The following is an 18951-nucleotide window of genomic DNA, read 5'->3' on the forward strand; positions in this document are numbered from 1 at the left end:
TATTCATGTACAGTATCTGAAGATAAAAAAGTGCAGGTATTTATTGGTCAGAATGTTCTCCACAGTTGAAGCCTGTTTTTCATTATCTTTGAAAACTGGAACTTTTACAAACGTTCACCTTTTCACAAAAACCAACATAAAATGCAATACCCAGCACTGAATTACCGTGGCCTATTCAATATAAATCACATTTCAAGTTCAGTCCAAGTTTCCAAATGTGGATGAGATTCACTTATTCGCCCTTGCTGAGACTAATTCAAGTAATGTAACAAAACGTTTTATCCTAAACCTCCCCCACAGTTCTTTCTGTACGTATAAAGCAAGGTTTTTAGCGTGGACTTGGATCCCAATTGATGTAACTTGGAAGCGCTTTGAGTTGGACAATAATATGTTAAGAGAGACATATGGAGTGTGAACCATTCCGATGTCAAGAATGTTTGATTCTCTGCCATTTTCCTCATCTTTTTTCAGGTTAGATGTGCAAATTTCTTTTTTGCCCAGGGTTGTGGAGAAACATTGAAGCTCCACTCATCACCTTCTACAAAGGGCTGCATAGTTTCATCTGCTATATGTAATGTTTTGGATTAAATGAAAAGTTCGAAATGCCTCAGAGATTCACCTGTTATTTTAAAATGGTGCGTAATGTCTTTTCTGTTCTCAAGGTTCCTCGAATTTGCAGTTTTTTGGGGTAAAAGCGGTAACGTCACAGGCGTTTTCAGGAACTGCCACTTGAGGCTAGAATTCGAAGAATAGTAATGTCCCAGATATGACATTGGGCAATTTTGAGAATCTGTCGAACAGATTTGTGCTGAACATTCCTGTGGCTTCTGGCTAAATTTTCTAATCAACAGTATATAGGTTACCTCTTCTCGACTTGGCATTAAAAATGACTTTGTGAAACAGATTATGTGCTTTGCATACAGTCCAAAATAGGTTTAAAATATATGGAATTTCCATCAGCTTGGTAGTGTACTAATAAGTTGACAAGGGGTACAAGAATAGCGCTCTTGGTTTGCGAGAACATGAGTCAGTATTTGTGTCTAACAAATTATCCCACCATCACTGACAAACCTCTCAATCCTCTCAAGATGAAGCAAGAAATCCTTGGCTTTGGCTCAGCAAGCAGTGATGTTATACGCAAACACAGTTTGACGTTCCAAATGTGGAATCGCTAAGCCAAGAAAAAATGATCCAAGATTTATTAAACAACTAATATTGTTTTTTAAAAAACCAGAATGGATACAACATAGCTTTTTTCTTCTGTTTATAGAGCTGAGCGAATCCAGCATGTTTTACAAGACCTACATGTCGTATGACTTACTCCACCAATTTCTCCCAACACTTATTTCTCTTGAAAGTTTTACTTTAAAAGCAATTATTTGTCACCTTAATCTGTGGTGTCTCTTTGCTTTGCCTAACCTCTTTTGTCTTCGGTTTGGCTTTATCCAAATGTTTAGACAGTGAATTTAATCATTGAGTGTTACATTATTAATGTCATCATCGAGGGCAAATTAGATTTCTGAAATTGATTTAGGAACACTTAAAATAAGATGCGGTCACCCACACTGGAGTCAAAAAGAGTGTCGGCTTTCCTCGAGGAAAATTTTTCCAAATACTACGTAACCATTTTATTTTGAATTGTACTGCGGCAATCTTTGTTTGTTTTGATGACATTTGCTTCGCTTTGTTTGAGAGCTCTCTTTGTGCAATGACACGGCAATGAGTGGACGGACTCGGTGCTCTCAAAAGATCCCTAAAGGCAGTATTAGGGGGAGGAACATTCTTGCTTTAGAAGGCATTTTATTGGACAAAGCGTCCAGTACGAGTCCTCTATATTTTTGGTCCGTTTTCCAGGAAGAGAGAGACTGTAAACTTTAATTGCATATATTTACATTTATGCATTTGGCAGACGGTTTTATCCAAACTGATTTACAGTGCAATTAGGTTTACATTTTTCAACCCGTGTTTTCTCTGGGAATTGAACCCATGACCTTGACATTGTTAATACTACAGTTGCCGTTTTTGCTCAAATAAATGAGAGTTTTGTTAACATTTATATGGGTACGCATATATGTATATATATATATATGACCTCAAAGCTAATAAACATTTTTGATTTCATGACAAACGAAATATTAGTATCATTTGTTATGTTTTGCCAAGCGTTCATATGATTTCTTTTGTTTCTCAAAAATGTGACCCTCTTTGTAAAAACAATGTCTCATTTAATTCTGAAATTAGGAGCATCATATTTTTATTTCAATCATTTATTTTACTTTAATTTGAATTTTTTTACATTACCTTATACTCAGTGAATATTAAAGATATCAATATTATATTTTCACAGAATTTTCTTTACATGATGTAGGTTGGTTTTGTTTAGAAAATAACAGTAAATCACAAAAAAATGTAAATGATGATAGCTAGGTTTTCACAGACACATTTAATTTGGAATAAAACACAAAAACTATCCATTAAAGCCACTAAAACACACAACTGTATAGTACCTAAGCACAGTATCAAGGCTCTCAAAGTATTTGTAAAATCAGTCATTTGATCATTTGTAAAGTAGATTTATTTATTTAATTATTTTACGTAGAAAACAGTCAATCGCTAAATAACTTAAACTGGCTTTTCACAGACTGAGTTATAAATGACCTTTGTTACAAAAATATTTAGCTGTAATGTAAGCTTTTAAAATGTGAAATTTTAAAGGTTCCAGTAAGTGTTACTGGATAGTTAATAATATACCCACTTTATCTCCCACCTGCAGTGAATGGAGGATGTATCTCATTCTGTTTAGAGAAGGAGAGTGATCCTGACATGACAGGAGAAGATGGGACCTCGATGCGCTGTGGACAGAACCTGTCAGTTCAGTCAGGTGCCCAATACCACCACAGTAGCCACTGTGAACAGCCCACACAGACCCTTCACCTACAGGAAAGCCCTCACCGTGATCGCAGGTAAGATTTCCCATCACATCAAACTCAGTTAGGCCTTTAAGATCTGACATTTTCATTACAGTTTTTCTCAGTCCCTTTGGTACATTTCTCGAATCATCCTTGACATTTGCAAAACAATTTGTGCATTTCTCAAACATTTTTTTACAAATAGCAAAACACCATGGATAACCTGCAAAAGCCACTCTCTTACTCAAAATCTTACTTGCTTACATGTTGGAATATCAAACATCTTCAAGTTATTTTGGCAAAAATGGCATGTAATCAAATTCAAGGTTATTTAGGGTAAAAGTAGGTTACTCATAGCCTCATAACTAATGCCTAAATGTTGTGGGGGGTGAGACTATTCAGCAGAGACCCATTATAATAAATTTTGATCAACATGACTTAAGCAACTGATAATGTAGGAAAAAGCAGAAAATTGTACATAACTAATTGCATGGATGTACCAAAGCATTTGCAACTTGTTCAAAGAAGTGAGAAACTGCTTTTTTGATGTGCACAAGTGACACAGTGATGTGAGAATTGAACAGGTAGTTTAAAGAAATTCAATCCTGATCTGAGAAATGTACCAAAGCGACTGAGAAAAACTGTATTGAACCTTGTTAACATAACATTGGTTATCACTTGCGAAGCTGGAGTCTCATAATCTAAAGTAATTTTGAGATTAGGAGCATTGATTTCACTTTAATCTCAGTCTTTGACATGGCCTTAGTTAGTCAGTATTAAAGATATTAAAGATATATTTTTTACAGGATATTCTTTACATTATGAAGGTTGATTTTATGTAGAAAAATGTCACATTTGATTTTATGTGAGTGATTAATTCACAGAAATAAATCCATAAAACCCACTGTTCAAAATAACAAAAAATAGTAACAAAGCACCGTACTACCGAGCCCCTAAGGTGACATTGGAGTAAAAAAAATCTATAGTTTAGTTTCGTGTGCTCACGTGAAACTTTCATGTGCTCAGGTAAAACTTTCATGTGCTCACATGAAACTTTCATGTGCAGAATTTTTTTAAGTTTAGTTTCGCATGCTCACGTGAAGCTATCGCGTGCTCACCTGAAACTATCACGCGTGCACCTGAAAGCGAAAGTTTCACGCGAGCACGCAATAGTTTTACGCAAGCATGCGATAGTTTCACGCGAGCACGCGAAACTAAACTTTAAAAAAAAAATCTGCACATGAAAGTTTCACGTGAGCACATGAAAGTTTCACGTAAGCACATGAAACTAAACTTTATTTAATTTTTGCTCCATGTCCCCTTAGGGGCTCCGTACTGTACAGAGTCGAAGCTTTGAAAGTATTTGTAAAATGACAAAGTATTAGGATGGTCTCAGTAATTTTTTTATTTATAAAGTAGATTTAGGGCCAGACTTACTAAACGGGGCAAATTTGCGTGAGGACACAATTCCAAAAAAGTGCAGATGGGAGTGGTAATATCTGCGGGTTATTACTAAAAGGCGCAAATTAAGAAACACAGGCCCAACAGCTGATTTCCATAATAACCAAAGCAAACTACAAGTTTAGGGTCGCAAATAAGATAGCTGATCAGCATCTTATCAGCGAAAATTCAGGGTGTGTAATCCCAGCTAATGAAGCCATAGTACACTGAAAAGAACTGGATGACGAAAAATGAAGGTTTACATGAAGTTTTGAAACGTCTGCTATTGTGTGACTTCTCCTAGTTACTTCAGCAAATAAAAAATAACATGACGTGGCAAAATAATATGTTCCTCTGGCATTCCAAATAAACTGTTACATGTTAAAACAATCCTCTGCATTATATCACACGCTCTCTGTGATGCCTCTTTCTTTTAGCAATAATTGCAGCCATTTCAAGCCCAAGTAATTTAAGACATTCTTTTTTTCTGCGTTAAATAATGGCGCAAATACCAGTCATAACACACGCGCAAACATTAGTAAATCGCATTGCGTGAATCATTTGAATACTCTCCTCCCCAAAATTTTGTGTCTGAAAGGGAAACTCCTAGAAATGCATGCAATAAGATCAGCCGCAAAAATAACACTGATACTCTGTGCGTCTTTAGTATATCCCGACAGTCGTTATTTAACAACAAAATTGTGGTTTGTGCTGGCGCAAGCTCTTAGTAAATCTGGCCCTTAATGAGTAGATCATTTAAAAAGAATAAAATGATATAATTAAGCTTGAGACATAATGAAGAATGCTTCCTCATTTGGAATTTGTGTTAAAGCATCGACTAAATAAACAAATGTATCATATGAATGTTTTTACAACTCATTTGTGCACTACAAAGTCAAAAAAAGAGCCTGTAAAACAGGACTTATGGTACTGCTTGGCACCGTTTACTACTGCCATCGGTTTCTGTTGGCTCCTGTGCAGACGCAGTGCGACTGAAACCCATCGTTTTAGTGCAGGGTGTTATCCAACATGCTTTCGCTCAAACATGCTTTCCAACTCTTCCAGTACTGTCGCTAAATGTCATTGCCCTAGCCAAACAGGAAGTGGTGAGCCTGAAAGGAGCGACTCATAACAAACTTGACGCTTCAGCTCAGTCAGACAGCTAGCATTAGCGGTTTCCCGCACCGAGTGCACCAAGTGAATAGGGGACATAGACAAATCCTTCATGGGCTGAGACAGAGGGGCCTTCTCATTGAAAAGCTTTGCACAAAAATCCATAATGAGCAAACTGACAGGAATTATTATGTGGAAGATCACAGCGACGCACTGGGAAATATGACCTCTCCCCCATTAAAGGGGGGCAAAGATTCTCACTATAATGGGCAGTATTGTAAACAGAGCGTTTAGAGGCCCGCCATTATACAACCCAACCAGGTGACTTCTATTTAGCCCACATGTAGGCTTGGGTTAACCTCTATTGTGTCATCAAAGCCTGTCAGACGCAGAGCATGACAGCCTGCCTGTATTCATCTCTCTTTCGTCTTATTTTTAAATACCCATTCATAACTAGGGTTCGGGCCAAATTTCCTGCATTATTTATTCATGGAATTGCACGGGAGCGTTTGTGGTGGATCTAACCGGTGTTTAAGCCCACCGCATTTATGAAATCCATCCAATTGCTGTTTCCTGTAAGAGTGGGCCTTATACAAAGCAGCTTATTTCTGATCGGTACAAAACAAATAGCATGAACTAGGAAGACCCTGAAAAATGATTTTTCATTCAATATCCTTTGAAATGTGGGCAGTGTAATAGAGAGGTTTGCCAGTACTGGAGCACAGAGCTTGTCTGTTTGCGTGGTGTATGAAAGCGCAATAGGTGGGAAGGAAGAGTTGGCAGTGCTTTGAGAAGCCCTGGCCTTTATCTTTCAACAGGCCGGGCTGGTAATAGCGTTCATATTCTTCCTGCTCCGCTCTGCCTAAATACTCCTCATATTCCTCTGGGTGTGTTTCTCTCTCCCACAGGTCTGCTGGCTTTCAGACGGACATCAGCTCATCCTCTCTGCCCAGTGGCTTGAATGGATGTCGGGCATTGCACTCGTACCCCATCAAACAGGAGGACTCCATGGGATACAAACTGGGATCGGGATTGGGCGACTTTTCGGGAGGGATGTGCTCGGGTCGGAGGGAATCGGACCGTCCTGGTAGTGGTGGCAGCATAGCAACCGCTCTGTCGTTGTCGGCGATGGCGGTGACCGTGTATCCATTTAATAATGAAGATGGCTCCTCCCCGCTGTCTTTGTCCCCAAGCTCGCGTCACTCAGCAAGGCTGAATGCTAGCGGGCTGAAGAGACGGTGCCTTTCCGTGGCCTCCCAGTCAGCTGCCGTGGCAGCCTCGGAAGGAATCGATATCGCCGCCAACATCTGCTCCTCCCAGATGTCAACGGTGGCGTGCGTTAACGGACTACGCACCAATTCGTCCTCGCCCACTACGGCCGCATTCTCCCGGCCCATCTCGACGACATCCCACAAGCCTCTCCCCACTCCCAGCCCGCAGGACAACTGTCAGCTTCCGTCACCCTCAGCCTCCAGCTGCCTCCTGCCCCTCACCTCTTCGTCGTCCACCACCTCAGTGTCATCATTGGAGCAGTGTGAGGACGTAGGATCCATGCAGCCTGGCATGGGGAGCAATGACGGGCTTGGACTTCTCATACAGCCCGGTAACCTGCTAGAGGGCTGTCAGCGTGGAAATGCTGTCGGTACGGCAGCGCTGAAACAGGAACCCGTGGATGAGTTCTCTCCAAGTGAGGAGGAGCTCTTTCAGCAACAATATCACCATTTGACGAGCCGTGGAAACCACCAGCATGGCCACCAACGCAGTGGGCATCCCCACCATCACCAGACTGGCCCCCCGCGGCCACCCATGCCCCCTCCCTACCACCTGCACCAGTACATGGGCTCCGGCCCAGGAGCTCTACTGCATCTTCAAAGTCAGCAGTCGCCACCCTCAGGCTTGCTGGCACAATCTAAAACCACAGGCCTGGCAGAGCAGCAGGTGGGCGACAGAGAGGATGCCAGTGGAGTATTTAGCGATAAGCAAATATGCCGCTGGATTGACTGCAGTGCGGCGTATGAACAGCAGGAGGAATTGGTTAGGCATATTGAGAAGGTCCACATTGACCAGAGAAAGGGCGAGGACTTCACCTGCTTTTGGGCCGGATGTGTCAGGCGGTACAAACCCTTCAACGCCCGCTACAAATTACTTATCCACATGAGGGTGCATTCGGGTGAGAAGCCTAACAAATGCATGGTGAGTGTCCACAGCTTATTTAATAAACTTGCTGCAAAATATTCTTCCCACACTGTCCTGTACTTTCCAAAAAAACACCTTTATACCAAAATGTGCATATTAGTACCGTACAGGTACATATTGGTAGCAAATATATACATATATCCTTAATGGTACATATTAGAATACTGCCATAGTGACAGCTTGGGACAATTTATTGACCATGCATTTTTTTCTGACAGTGTTGTGCTCTTTATGAAATTATGGCATTATGAAATCTAGAGAGGTGATTTATAGCTACAGACAGGGTAAAATAAAAAGCCATGAAAGATGTATATATACTGTAGTGTATTGAAGTTGTTTTTTTTGGAATCCTCCCTGACTTTTTTGGGTGGCTATGAGTGGCCATTATATATTTTTATTAACGGGGTCAGTTTTTAACATCTGTTTAAAAAAAAAAAAGGATTAGACACAGAGGACAAATTATTCATTTCATACAATTAAGCTTTATAAAGGCCCCACAAATCCATTTTCTTTTATTCTTTTGTCTGCATAAGATTTGATTTGGACTTATATGGAAAATCTCTCCAAGCGTCCTTTTTTCTAACAGCTTTCAACAGCCCACCTATGTCTTTTTCCTCTCGCTTTTTTCGCAACCCTATCGCATAGCATAAGAAATTATGATTTCAACTGAAAGCTCAGCTAACTTTTCCACTGACGGGTTTAGTTATTTAATTGGACCTGTAGTCTAGCTGTATAAATAGTGTTGTGGTGAAACCCAAGTCATCCAGGTAAAACGCTCAAATTCCACAAGTCAACACTCTAATCAATGTCAAACTGCCTTTTCTAACAATCTCAACACAGATGGAAAAAGAGCTCCATCTCCACCAACGAGTGAGTCCAAATACACAATTAGTCCGCAATTTGTATAGGGTGAAACCGTGTTTATTTTCTTAAGATCTTTTTCTGTCTCTACCTCTCAATCTCTTTCTCTCCCTCTCAAAAAGTGATTGAGATCTTAAAAAAAAACGTACACATCTGTTTAACATAACCAAACAATGCATGCACTTGATCCCTTTAAATGTGAGGTTTAAACGTTTAGCCGTCCCACAAGTATTAAGCGAATTGGCTCTTTATCCAAACTAAACACTTGGAAAAATGTAGTAGTCTGTAGGAACGGAGCCGCAGAGGCGATGGCAAGTGAAATTCCCCCTTCTTGCTCAATCACTGAATGTTTGATTTTGCATTTGATATTTTCTATTCCATATACAAGGCCTTGTCCAAAAAGCCTTTTATTTTACTGATACTTAAACGGCTTGTTTTAGAAGTCGGCCTGTTCTTACAAATCCAGTGATACCTTTAAGTATCAAAGTAGTTTGCTTAGCCATGTGAATAAGAGACAGCCATACTCTAATATGCGGAATATGTTACTATAGTAATATTTATATTTGCTAATATGAAGTTCCCATAGAGGGGTTTACCCAAAAATGAATATTCTGTCATCATTTACTCACACTTGTGTTGTTCTAAGCCCAAAAGAGTTTTTTATTCCGTTGAAGATATTTTAATAAATGATGGTAAGCACACAAACAAAGTGTTTTTCCTACTGAAGTCAATGCACTCTAAAATGGCTTAGTTATTTTGACCCATAATGGGTAAATATTGGCCAGAACACACTGCTGGGTGTGGTAACCGTGAACTGTGTGGTAACCTTTATTTATTACAATTTTTATCTTATTTTGTGTTCAACAGAATAAAGAAACTCATTCAAGTATACCAAAACATGAGGGCGAGTAAATGATGAAAGAATTTTCATTTTCGAATAAAACTATCCCTTAGGTGAGGACCTTTGTTCGGATATTGGTTTAGCAGCAGGATTAACAAGGATGTGACTGGATCTGTGCATTTTCGGCAATGTTTGTAAAATTCTTAAATACGGTATTATAGCTTAAAGGAAAACACCACCGTTTTTCAATATTTTACTATGTTTTTACCTCAACTTAGATGAATTAATACATACCTATCTTTTTTCAATGCATGCACTTTTAATCTTTGTACAGTGCAGGGCCGGAGTGGGGCCACTTTTCAGCCCGGGAGTTTCGTACCCAAGACCGGCCCACTTTTTCAAAAGTGTTATTCTAAATTAGCACTTTTTTCAAATTGGATAAATAAAGCAACAGTTCAGCTCTTACTATAGTTTCTATTAATATCATGGTTAAACAAATAAGGTAAAAGTTAAATAATATTTCACTTAAGATGAGAAGTTAACAAAAATATTCCTCTACACTCTAAAAAAGGCTGTGTTATTTTTTACCCATAATGGGTAAATATTGGACAGAACACATGCTGGGTTAAAAATAACCCAATGTTGGATTGTTGTTATGCAACCATGGATTATAATAACCCAACAGTTGGGTTAAAACAACCCAGCATTGGGTCAATTTTAACCCAGCAGCGTGTTCTGTCCAATATTTACCCATTATGGGTCAAAAATAATCCAGCCCTTTTTGGAGTCTATTCCACAAGAAAAGGTTGATAAATTATTAGCATTGCTAATGCTATGAGGGCTATGATTAATCAGATGCAAATAGAAACATAAAACCCAGTCCGAATTAAAAAAGAAAACAATTTGACAAAAATATTGAATCCAATATTGGTTAAATATATAGCATAACAAGTGATTTATAAGCTTTTTTCGGCTGGTCATTTTTGATTGGGGACACAAAAGGCGTTATATGAACACAACCTGATTGTTACATAACTTTAATTCATATTGTTTACTCATTGCCTCCTCGTTTTTAGCGGGGAAATGGCTTATCTGCTGCTCAGAAGCTGCTTGCATAATATTTGCAAAGTCTATGAATCGTCATGTATACACAAAAGGCTAACATTTTAACTTAAAAAAAAATAATGGCTTGTAAATAGTTTGACATCGGTATTAGCCGAATAATTACGTTGCTAATGCTAATCATTACTAGGCTTATTTCTCTTTAAGTTACCTGTTGTTGTCCTCTTGAAAATAAATCTGTAAGTTTGGCACATTTGGCAGCATCATCCTCTAATGGATTTTTTCTTCAACCTGTTTTTTACGCCCTCCTCGTCTCAGACGCGTTTTGTTACGGTAGGGCCGGCCCAGCCTACCGGAGAAAAGTTTTCTTGGACGCGCTATGGACCGAACCAACTCTATGGGAGGGGAAAACTCCCTCACATGGTACAACCCATGCAGAGGCTGCGCGCTGCAGTGTCAATCCGAAACGTGTGAAGTGTTTTTTAAGAGAAGATAGACTCACTAACGTGACAAATGTAAAAAAAAAAAAAAAAAAACCTTGACCGGCCCAAAAGTGAAGCGGCCCACCGGGAATTCTCCCGGTTCTCCCGATTACCCACTCCGGGCCTGGTACAGTGAATGTGTTAGCATTTAGCCTAGACCCTTTCATTCCTATTGCTTCAAACAAAAGTTTGATTTTGTGCCACCATACTTACTCGTGTAACGACTCATGTAACAGTCTTTAAATAGGGAAAACATGGAAGTGTTTGGTGGCTTCTAAATTCATCCCTGTTTGGAGCCATAGGAATGAATGCTAAAACATTTATTAGGCGCTGTACAAAGATTAAAAGTGCATGCATTGAAAAAAAAGGGATGTATTAATGCATCTAAGTTGAGGTAAGAACATAGTAAATTATTGAGAAACTGTGGTGTTTTCCTTTAAAGTGTGTAAGATTGTATCCTACCATTGGTTCCTTGTTGTTGTATGGGTTTAATTTAGTTTTTTTTTATAAAAACCATAATCTGTCTCACTTTCTTTTACTATGTTGTGATGTACAGCAGTGCTGTAGGGTTCTGCTCTTTCTCTTGAAACGTTGCCCAAAGTATGTGGCAAAACCGGCCCTAATGTTAACAAACACTTGGTTTATTTAGGATGCTTACCAGAAACTAAGATAGAAACAAACCAGTGTATTGTAGTAAAAAGGCTGGATGCTGTCGCTGGATATTGTGAAGGCTTCTCACTATGTAAACTTCATTTCCTTCATTCTCAGGCAGTCGGTATCCTGGACTAGAACCAAACATGCCTTAATGCTTCCTTTCAGGATAAGAAACATATTTTATAGTCAGGTCATTTATTCATAGGTGTGATGCACCTCACTGAACAAACAATGTTTGTGTTAATGGTGTATATGTACCAGTATTACTCCATAGATTACATTTACATTAATCCGTGACAGATGCTTCTATCCAAAGTGACTTCCAAGCTCTCATTTTATCTGCATGTGTGTTCTCTGAGAATTAAACCCACAACCTTTACCGTTAAGTTAAAGTAAAAATGTATGAAATGGTGGATAATATTTAGCTACATAATATTTTATCGAATATCATCATATGCTTTGGAAACATTGGGTCTCATTCACTAATAATTGCATCTGTATCTAAAATAAAACAGACAGGAGATCAAGTGATTGATGTTTGGACTTCTCATTTACATTTATATTTGATTATAGGGTATGTGATTATTGCGTACAAGTGATTTTAGGTTTTCTTGAATTTTTGAGTACATTTTGAAGACATTTTAATACAAAAGTTTTTGTTGAATAACGATTTGTTCGTTAAAACATCCGTACGCACATCTCATGTACAAATTTGCACGTACGCACGCTTAGTGAATGAGACCCAATATCTTAGTTAGATGAAAAATGGTGCATACTTTTATGTAGTAATCAAAAAAGTTGTTGTATTTAAGATGATACTGGCCTCAGAAAATTCATACCAAGTACATAGTGTGTACTACACGCAGTGACTGCCTTCCTCTGACTTCCTCCGGAAAAGATTTGTCTGAAACATGTAGCATTCTCGGCCCTCGCAATATACAAAGACGTTTTGGAATCTGAGCTATTTGCGCAGAGGAAACCGATGAGACATTTTGATTTAGAAGCGAATCTCTTCAGAAAACCCAGCTAATCCCTTTATTATCTTTCCAACTGCAGATTCCTCTGAGAGCGAACGAGGCACGTTTCCCTCACATCCAAACACAACACTCCCTCGTTCCTCTCCCTCTCTCTCTTTCCCAGCTGTGCTGCGTTTGATTTGTATCGTGTAGCGCCTTGGCAGGGAAAAGTCATTATCACAAACACAGGATCTCGGCTTTGTCACCGTCCATACCTGGATGCGGTTTATGCTCCGGCACGTAAAACGCGGGTACATCTGCAAGCAGTGAGCTCGGCAAATCGTCTGCCAAATTTCAAGGCACTGTTTGGTTCCCCCTCCCCAATTAAAAAGCACCGCAGGCTGTTTTGTAGTAGTCGGAGAGCAGAGGGTAATGTTATCTAAAAGGAAACAACATAATCTTACTGCAATATCCTGTTGTGTTTCAGGCCTAATTCAAGTGTTGTTTTAGTTTATTGCTTTTATGCCGTTCTGGTCTGCATTAATATTAAAAATATATCCAGCGACTGGTGTCCTGATACTGGCCCGCTACTGGAGTCAACTTTGGATTTTGATTCACCTGTCCAAGTAACCTTATGTAGATATTCATCAAAGCACTTTTAATATTCCAGCGATCCCACTTACACATTCTAAAACAAAGGTGCTTAAAAGGTTTTTCAGTACAAAGAACCTTTTGTTAAGGATTTCAGATGATAAAGGTTCATTATGGAACCATTTAGTCTATATTCAGTTGAGGAAGTTTTATTTGTTGGATGTCAGTCATTATTTATTTAGTGAGTTTATTTTGGAATGTCTTATTTAAATTATATTACAGTAATATCTTGGCTTTTGTTTAGAGCGCTTGTACTGAGATTTAAGTATTTCACCACTGTAATCAATACAATGTTTTCTTGACTTTTCTGTGGTTTGTGCCTGCTGTGACAGGTTCGGAGATGGCAGTATATGGGCTTTGCTGTTTTGTTTCATGTGGTTACGAGTTCCCATAGTCATAATAACACTTTATATTAATTCCTCTGACCTTTTTAGATTTTACTACTTTGGCTTTTCCATGGCGACATTAACTCATACTGATGCAGATTATTTGTTTATTTTGGAACTGAATTGTTTGCTCGATTTCTTCTTTTGCCTTTTAATCATAACGTTCTTCTGTATGGATTCAAGGTTGTTACAAAAATCGAATATTTCCCTCAGCTATGAATGTTTAATCGGTAACACTTTATAGTAAGGTTGTATTTGAGGAGCATAGATGCAAAAGCCACTAAATGCACTTATTATAAGTTCATTCAAATCTGCTTAATCCTGGCCTCAGGTAATTCCAAAAAATACTGCTGTGTTTTTATTAAGAGGCTAATAAAGAAAATGCTCATTTACAAGAACACACGTCAGAGTTTTGGGTATTGCATTTGAGCTCTTTATTTGTTATCATTAGTTAATGCATTAGCTAACATGAACTAACAATGAACAATACAGCATTTATTAATCTTTGTTCATTGTTTGTTCATTGCATTTTTTTAAACTAAAGTCACCAGTGTTAAAATTAGTTAATGCACAATAAACTTACAAATTGTATTGGCATTAACATTAACAAAGATTAATAAATGCTAAAAAAAAACTGCTCATTGTTCGTTCAAGTTAGCTAATGTTTACAATCTTTTACAAAAATTGTAATTGTTACATTTAAATCATATTTAAACAAATGTTTTTCAATTTATTTGTTGCTTTGTAACAAAAAGGCAACTTTCAGAAATAATTTTTTATATTCACTTATAGTTAAAATATTACATTGGGTGTGTGTGCATGTGTGCGAGTATCAGTAAAGCATTATTTATGTGGCACTTAATTTTAAATGTAATGTTGAAGAAACACACTCCCATGTTTTACATTTTTCATTTTAGTAGATGTAGTCATCTTCATTGCTAACAGTTGGTCATTGAACATTTAGTTTTTTTGTATTTTAGTATTGTTAACAAATATTAAGATTTACTTCCTGAACCACACCACAATTTAATGTGGCACCACCCTTACTTGAATGTAAAAAGATGCATTAATTTCAAAATTTGAACATACAGACCTTTACTTGAAGGAAAATTGGCTGAAATGACCTGCTGGAAAAAGCATAGATCATGGAATTTCCTCTTTTCCTCCTTTGCTGGTGTGAAGCCGGCAAATGTATATATAAAGATTTATTAGACTGGTTTTTGGAAGGGTGCTCAAAATTCTCCAGCAGCAGACGTTCAGACATACGGCCCGAACCTTTGCCAAGATGGCGTGTTTGGGGTAAATGGAGGCTTTTGTGAGCAATCAACACAGATGCTTGAGATGAAACGACTTGCCCATTAGCTAATTAAAACACGCGGGGCTGTGCATGAGCCGACTTTTCCTCTGAATGCAGGCGAAACACGAGCTGTCTGAGCTTTTACCCGACGAGGGCAGCGAGTGCTGTTGATACTAATGTTGATGTACTGTACTAGAATGAGCTGCTGACATCCAGACCTGACTACTTACTTAGCAACTGCCAATTCTCTGAGCTCCATTATGCTAGCAGGTAGCCACAGCTATCCCAGAGGGAAATGTTATTATGCTTTCTCATAGCTTAGGAGAATTAATGCCGTTCTCAGTTGTGTTTCGTTAAACATCAACTTGTCTTCCATGTTTCTCCTAAAATTCCTTAGGTGAAATATAAATCAACATAAACTTGACAATTGTTGACATGCATTAAGATTTAAGAACTATGAAATGAATGTTGTTACCAGTTTGGTTTGGTTTTTGTTTTGAGACATAATGTCAAATAGTTTTCAAATATGAATCATTTTTTTAATTCATTTTCATTTCTGTACTGCGTTTCACAATTTTGTATTGTAGCAAAACATGAATTACAGCAAATACACATGAGTACAGGCAGTAGAGACATAAGACTAAACAGAAGTTAATGAAATGTATACAATATTGTATGTGTACATGTACAGTGGTGATACTAACTGTGAAAATAATCTTAAAATGGATAAGTGAACATTTGCTCTCCAATTATTCAATTAAATTTGTTTATTTGTCACATAGTTATACACAATACATTTTGCAGTAAAATGTAGGATTATCTTATTATTTTATCTCATAGAATTTATCTAATTGCCTTCTACAAATAGTAATTTATAAGTTAAAATTTATCTTATTTCTTTTTTATTTTATTTATGGGTGTGCACCAAAGGTGCTACACCGGGTGTGCCTCATAAGTTTTGAAAAGTGAAGCCGCTGGCTCTTTGATCGCCCCCTGGTGACTGGCTAAAGTACAATTCATAAACCCCGCCCTCTTCATTCAAATGAATGGGACTCTTCTCTAAAAAAAATTATTTGATATTGTTTGAAAGATGGTTTTGGTCCTTTCAAGTAGTTGTTATCACGCTGATATATGTTCAAGTGTTCATTTTTGTGATAAGTTTCATTTTAGCTAGTAATTTGATGATATAGTGTCGTTATGATTGGTGTGGTTGAATTGGTCGCGCAAGCGTTTGGGTGAAAGTTTGATACCGCAGCTCCGCCTCTGGCTCCACGGACGATTTCTTCTGCACATGCCTTGGCTCCAAACTCACGTTTTTTACGTAACATGGCGGCCGACCATGGTCGGAAATTTTTGGTTTCAATTTATTACAATGGAGGGAGGCTATGTTGTGTCGTCCATCTTTTTTTACAGTCTATGTGCTACACACTTCTTGAAAAGTGAAGCCAAAACATTTTGACTGCCCCCTGGTGGCTGGCGGCAGTATGATCATAAACCCCACCCTCTCCATGTAAATAAATAGAGAGCTGCAGGGATGACATAGGCTGTTTCTCAATATGCGTTCTTCAGCGATCTTGCGTCCTTGTGTTTTAGCTCTACGTCACCATACCGTCGAAGTTCAATTCCAATTCTCAAGAACGCACAGAGGACGCATGAAAATACCCAGATGTGTTGTTCTTGATATCGAGGATGCATCGTGTGCAGAGATGCATGCTGAAATTGCTTTACGCCCCAGAAGTCATTGCGGCAAAGTAATGGCGGAGGTCAGGTGACCAACAGGAAGATTGCACGCATCTCAAAACTCACAAGTGCGTTCTGTGTTCTCGCAACCTTCTGAGTTCGTTCTCCCAAGGTCACCTCGCAAGACCAACCTCCACGAGAACGCAAGTCCATTCTTTGCGTCCTTGGAATTGAGAAACAGCCATATTTGTAGGCCAATCCGGAAGTTAGCAGGACAGTGGTTCCCTCGCAAAAAACACATTTTTCCCATAGAAAAGTTGTGTTAATCTGTGAAGACACTGTAAGTGTCATACACATTTGTTAAACACAGAGCTTTTTTTGCAATAATCCATAATTCTATGGGAAAAATGTGTTTTTTGTATCATGCTTAATTATAGGTTACCCTACAAAAATACATCATCCCTGTGGCACACTGTGGGCCAAACTTACTTTTAAGTGTTCGTTTTTCTAATAAGTTTGGTTTAATCTGGATAAAAAGGGGGTGTGCTGACTTGATTTGTGTAATTGAGTCAAATGGGAAAATGGGTGGGGCCTTGATACCGGGGCTTCACCTCACAATCACTACTGCGCCTCCAAATTATGTCATCGGAAGTGTTGGCGAAAGTTACTTTTAAAAGTAATCATTACAATATTAAGTTACTCCCCCAAAAAATAACTAATTACGTCACTTAGTTACTTTTCATGGAAAATAATACTTACTTTACTTTTAAGTTACTTTAGCGTTAATTTTTCTTAGTTGGCTGAAGCTTGATCTCTTTTGAAGGTGCTTTTTATGATTGTGAAGTTCTGCATTTAGAAATTGCATATTTCCATCGCAAAAATGTCAAGCTCTGGCCTGCCATCTCCGTTTCTAACTTAAACTGTTCCCGCTCAGGCACCCACACATAGAGTGCGTATTTCTAGTTTAATAGGCTTTATGCCCAGCTGCACTACTTCCTGAACTTCAGCCAGCTCCTTGTTTCCTCTCTGCCATTATTGGACAAACTGATTAACCCAGGTGTGCCTGACCTCAGTAGTCACAAACAAACTGATTAATCCAGGTGTGCCTGACCTCAGTAGTCACAACAACAATAATCAGACGCACCTGGATTAATCAGTTTGTCCAATAATGGCAGACAGGAAACAAGGAGCTGGCTGAAGTTCAGGAAGTAGTGCAGCGGGGCATAAAGCCAATTTAATACATATTTTTTTTACTTAAATTAATTAAACTGAAAAGTAACTCGCATTACTTTTTAAAAAAAAGTAACTTATATATAAATGTGTACATTTATAAAGTAATGCGTTACTTTATTCGTTACTTCAGAAAAGTAATATTATTGCGTAATGCACATTACAAACACTGGTCATCGGTGCAAGATGTCAGCAGCTATGTTTGAGATATTTTGGCTTTTTTTTTTTACAAAAGAAATCTATGGAGACGTGATGGCCATATTTTTTACAGTCTATGGTCTGTACTGAAGCATGAGACACCAGGACTGTTTCTAATCTGTATGCCCTGTCAAAGCTTTGCATTACGTGTGAATTGGTTTGAAGCTGAGCTTAAACCTCCACCAGGAAAGCTGTTCTGTTTGGTGTAGTTAATGGAAAGATTGGGGTGAATTATTACAGTTAAATCATAATGTTCATAGAAGTTTTGTGTAAGTGTCATAAATCTCACTTCAGTTTTTAAGTCCAAGTTTCCAGATGGAATTGCTGCATTTCATATAAAAAATGCACGTGTTCAGAATAGTTTTTACCATAACAGCTCATAATTTGCAACTTTCAGCTCACTAATGTTTCAGCACAGTTTCGGTTGAATTTTAGATTTAATTTCCTAATTAACAAATTCACCTATTTTTCTTTCTTTTTTGCCGTGCTGTCAGATTCAGTGCGCGACTGGATTATCTTTCCGTCATACTAAAAGCTAAGCAACAGAGACCATATGTGATACAGTACGTATATTAGCATGATGAAACTGCTGGCATAAAGTGTCTTAAACTTGACAGGATACTGATGTTTTGGCCCTGGAATGAAAGGCATGGGAATTGATGGATCGTGCTTGTTTTCCTTGTCAAATACGCCAGGCCAAGTTCTCGTCAAGCTATGAAAGGTTTCCAGTCATCTTGTATTGTAATGCAATCCAGTCGCGCTCTCTCTTCTTTCTCTTCCTGTCTTACGTTCTGCTACTTCCTTAATAGCTACTTACCGTGTAATCATTGTCAAATATCAGCTAGCTGTTTTTCTCGTCTGGTGGTTTGCTAGTATTAAAAGTCCATAAGTTGGTATTAAAGCACCATACAGTATATACATGTTTTGTGCTAATCACATTTGTCTGGAATGCTATATTTTGACGAAGCAAAATTTGCCCTACATTTAATTATGAT

At 38.2% G+C, this 18951-nt stretch overlaps 2 protein-coding genes across 4 annotated transcripts in view; one reads left to right on the forward strand and one right to left on the reverse strand.

Annotated features, from left to right (window-relative positions):
- Positions 1-10771, reverse strand: part of tnni3k (TNNI3 interacting kinase) — a 97300-nt gene extending 86529 nt beyond the window's left edge. Inside the window, exon 1 of the mRNA XM_065246695.2 lies at positions 10634-10771. Within this exon, the coding sequence (XP_065102767.1) occupies positions 10634-10689 (56 nt within the window). The 5' untranslated portion in view covers positions 10690-10771. The remainder of the gene's footprint in view (positions 1-10633) is intronic.
- The window catches only part of glis1b (GLIS family zinc finger 1b), a 98264-nt gene that overhangs the window by 30379 nt on the left and 48934 nt on the right, over positions 1-18951 (forward strand). For all 3 annotated transcript variants that reach the window (XM_065246688.2, XM_065246690.2, XM_065246691.2), the window contains exons 3-4: positions 2774-2963; positions 6371-7655. In XM_065246688.2, the coding sequence (XP_065102760.1) occupies positions 2774-2963; positions 6371-7655 (1475 nt within the window). The remainder of the gene's footprint in view (positions 1-2773; positions 2964-6370; positions 7656-18951) is intronic.

The sequence above is a fragment of the Paramisgurnus dabryanus genome, chromosome 11 (genome assembly GCF_030506205.2).
Source record: "Paramisgurnus dabryanus chromosome 11, PD_genome_1.1, whole genome shotgun sequence".
In the NCBI taxonomy this organism is placed as follows: domain Eukaryota; kingdom Metazoa; phylum Chordata; class Actinopteri; order Cypriniformes; family Cobitidae; genus Paramisgurnus; species Paramisgurnus dabryanus.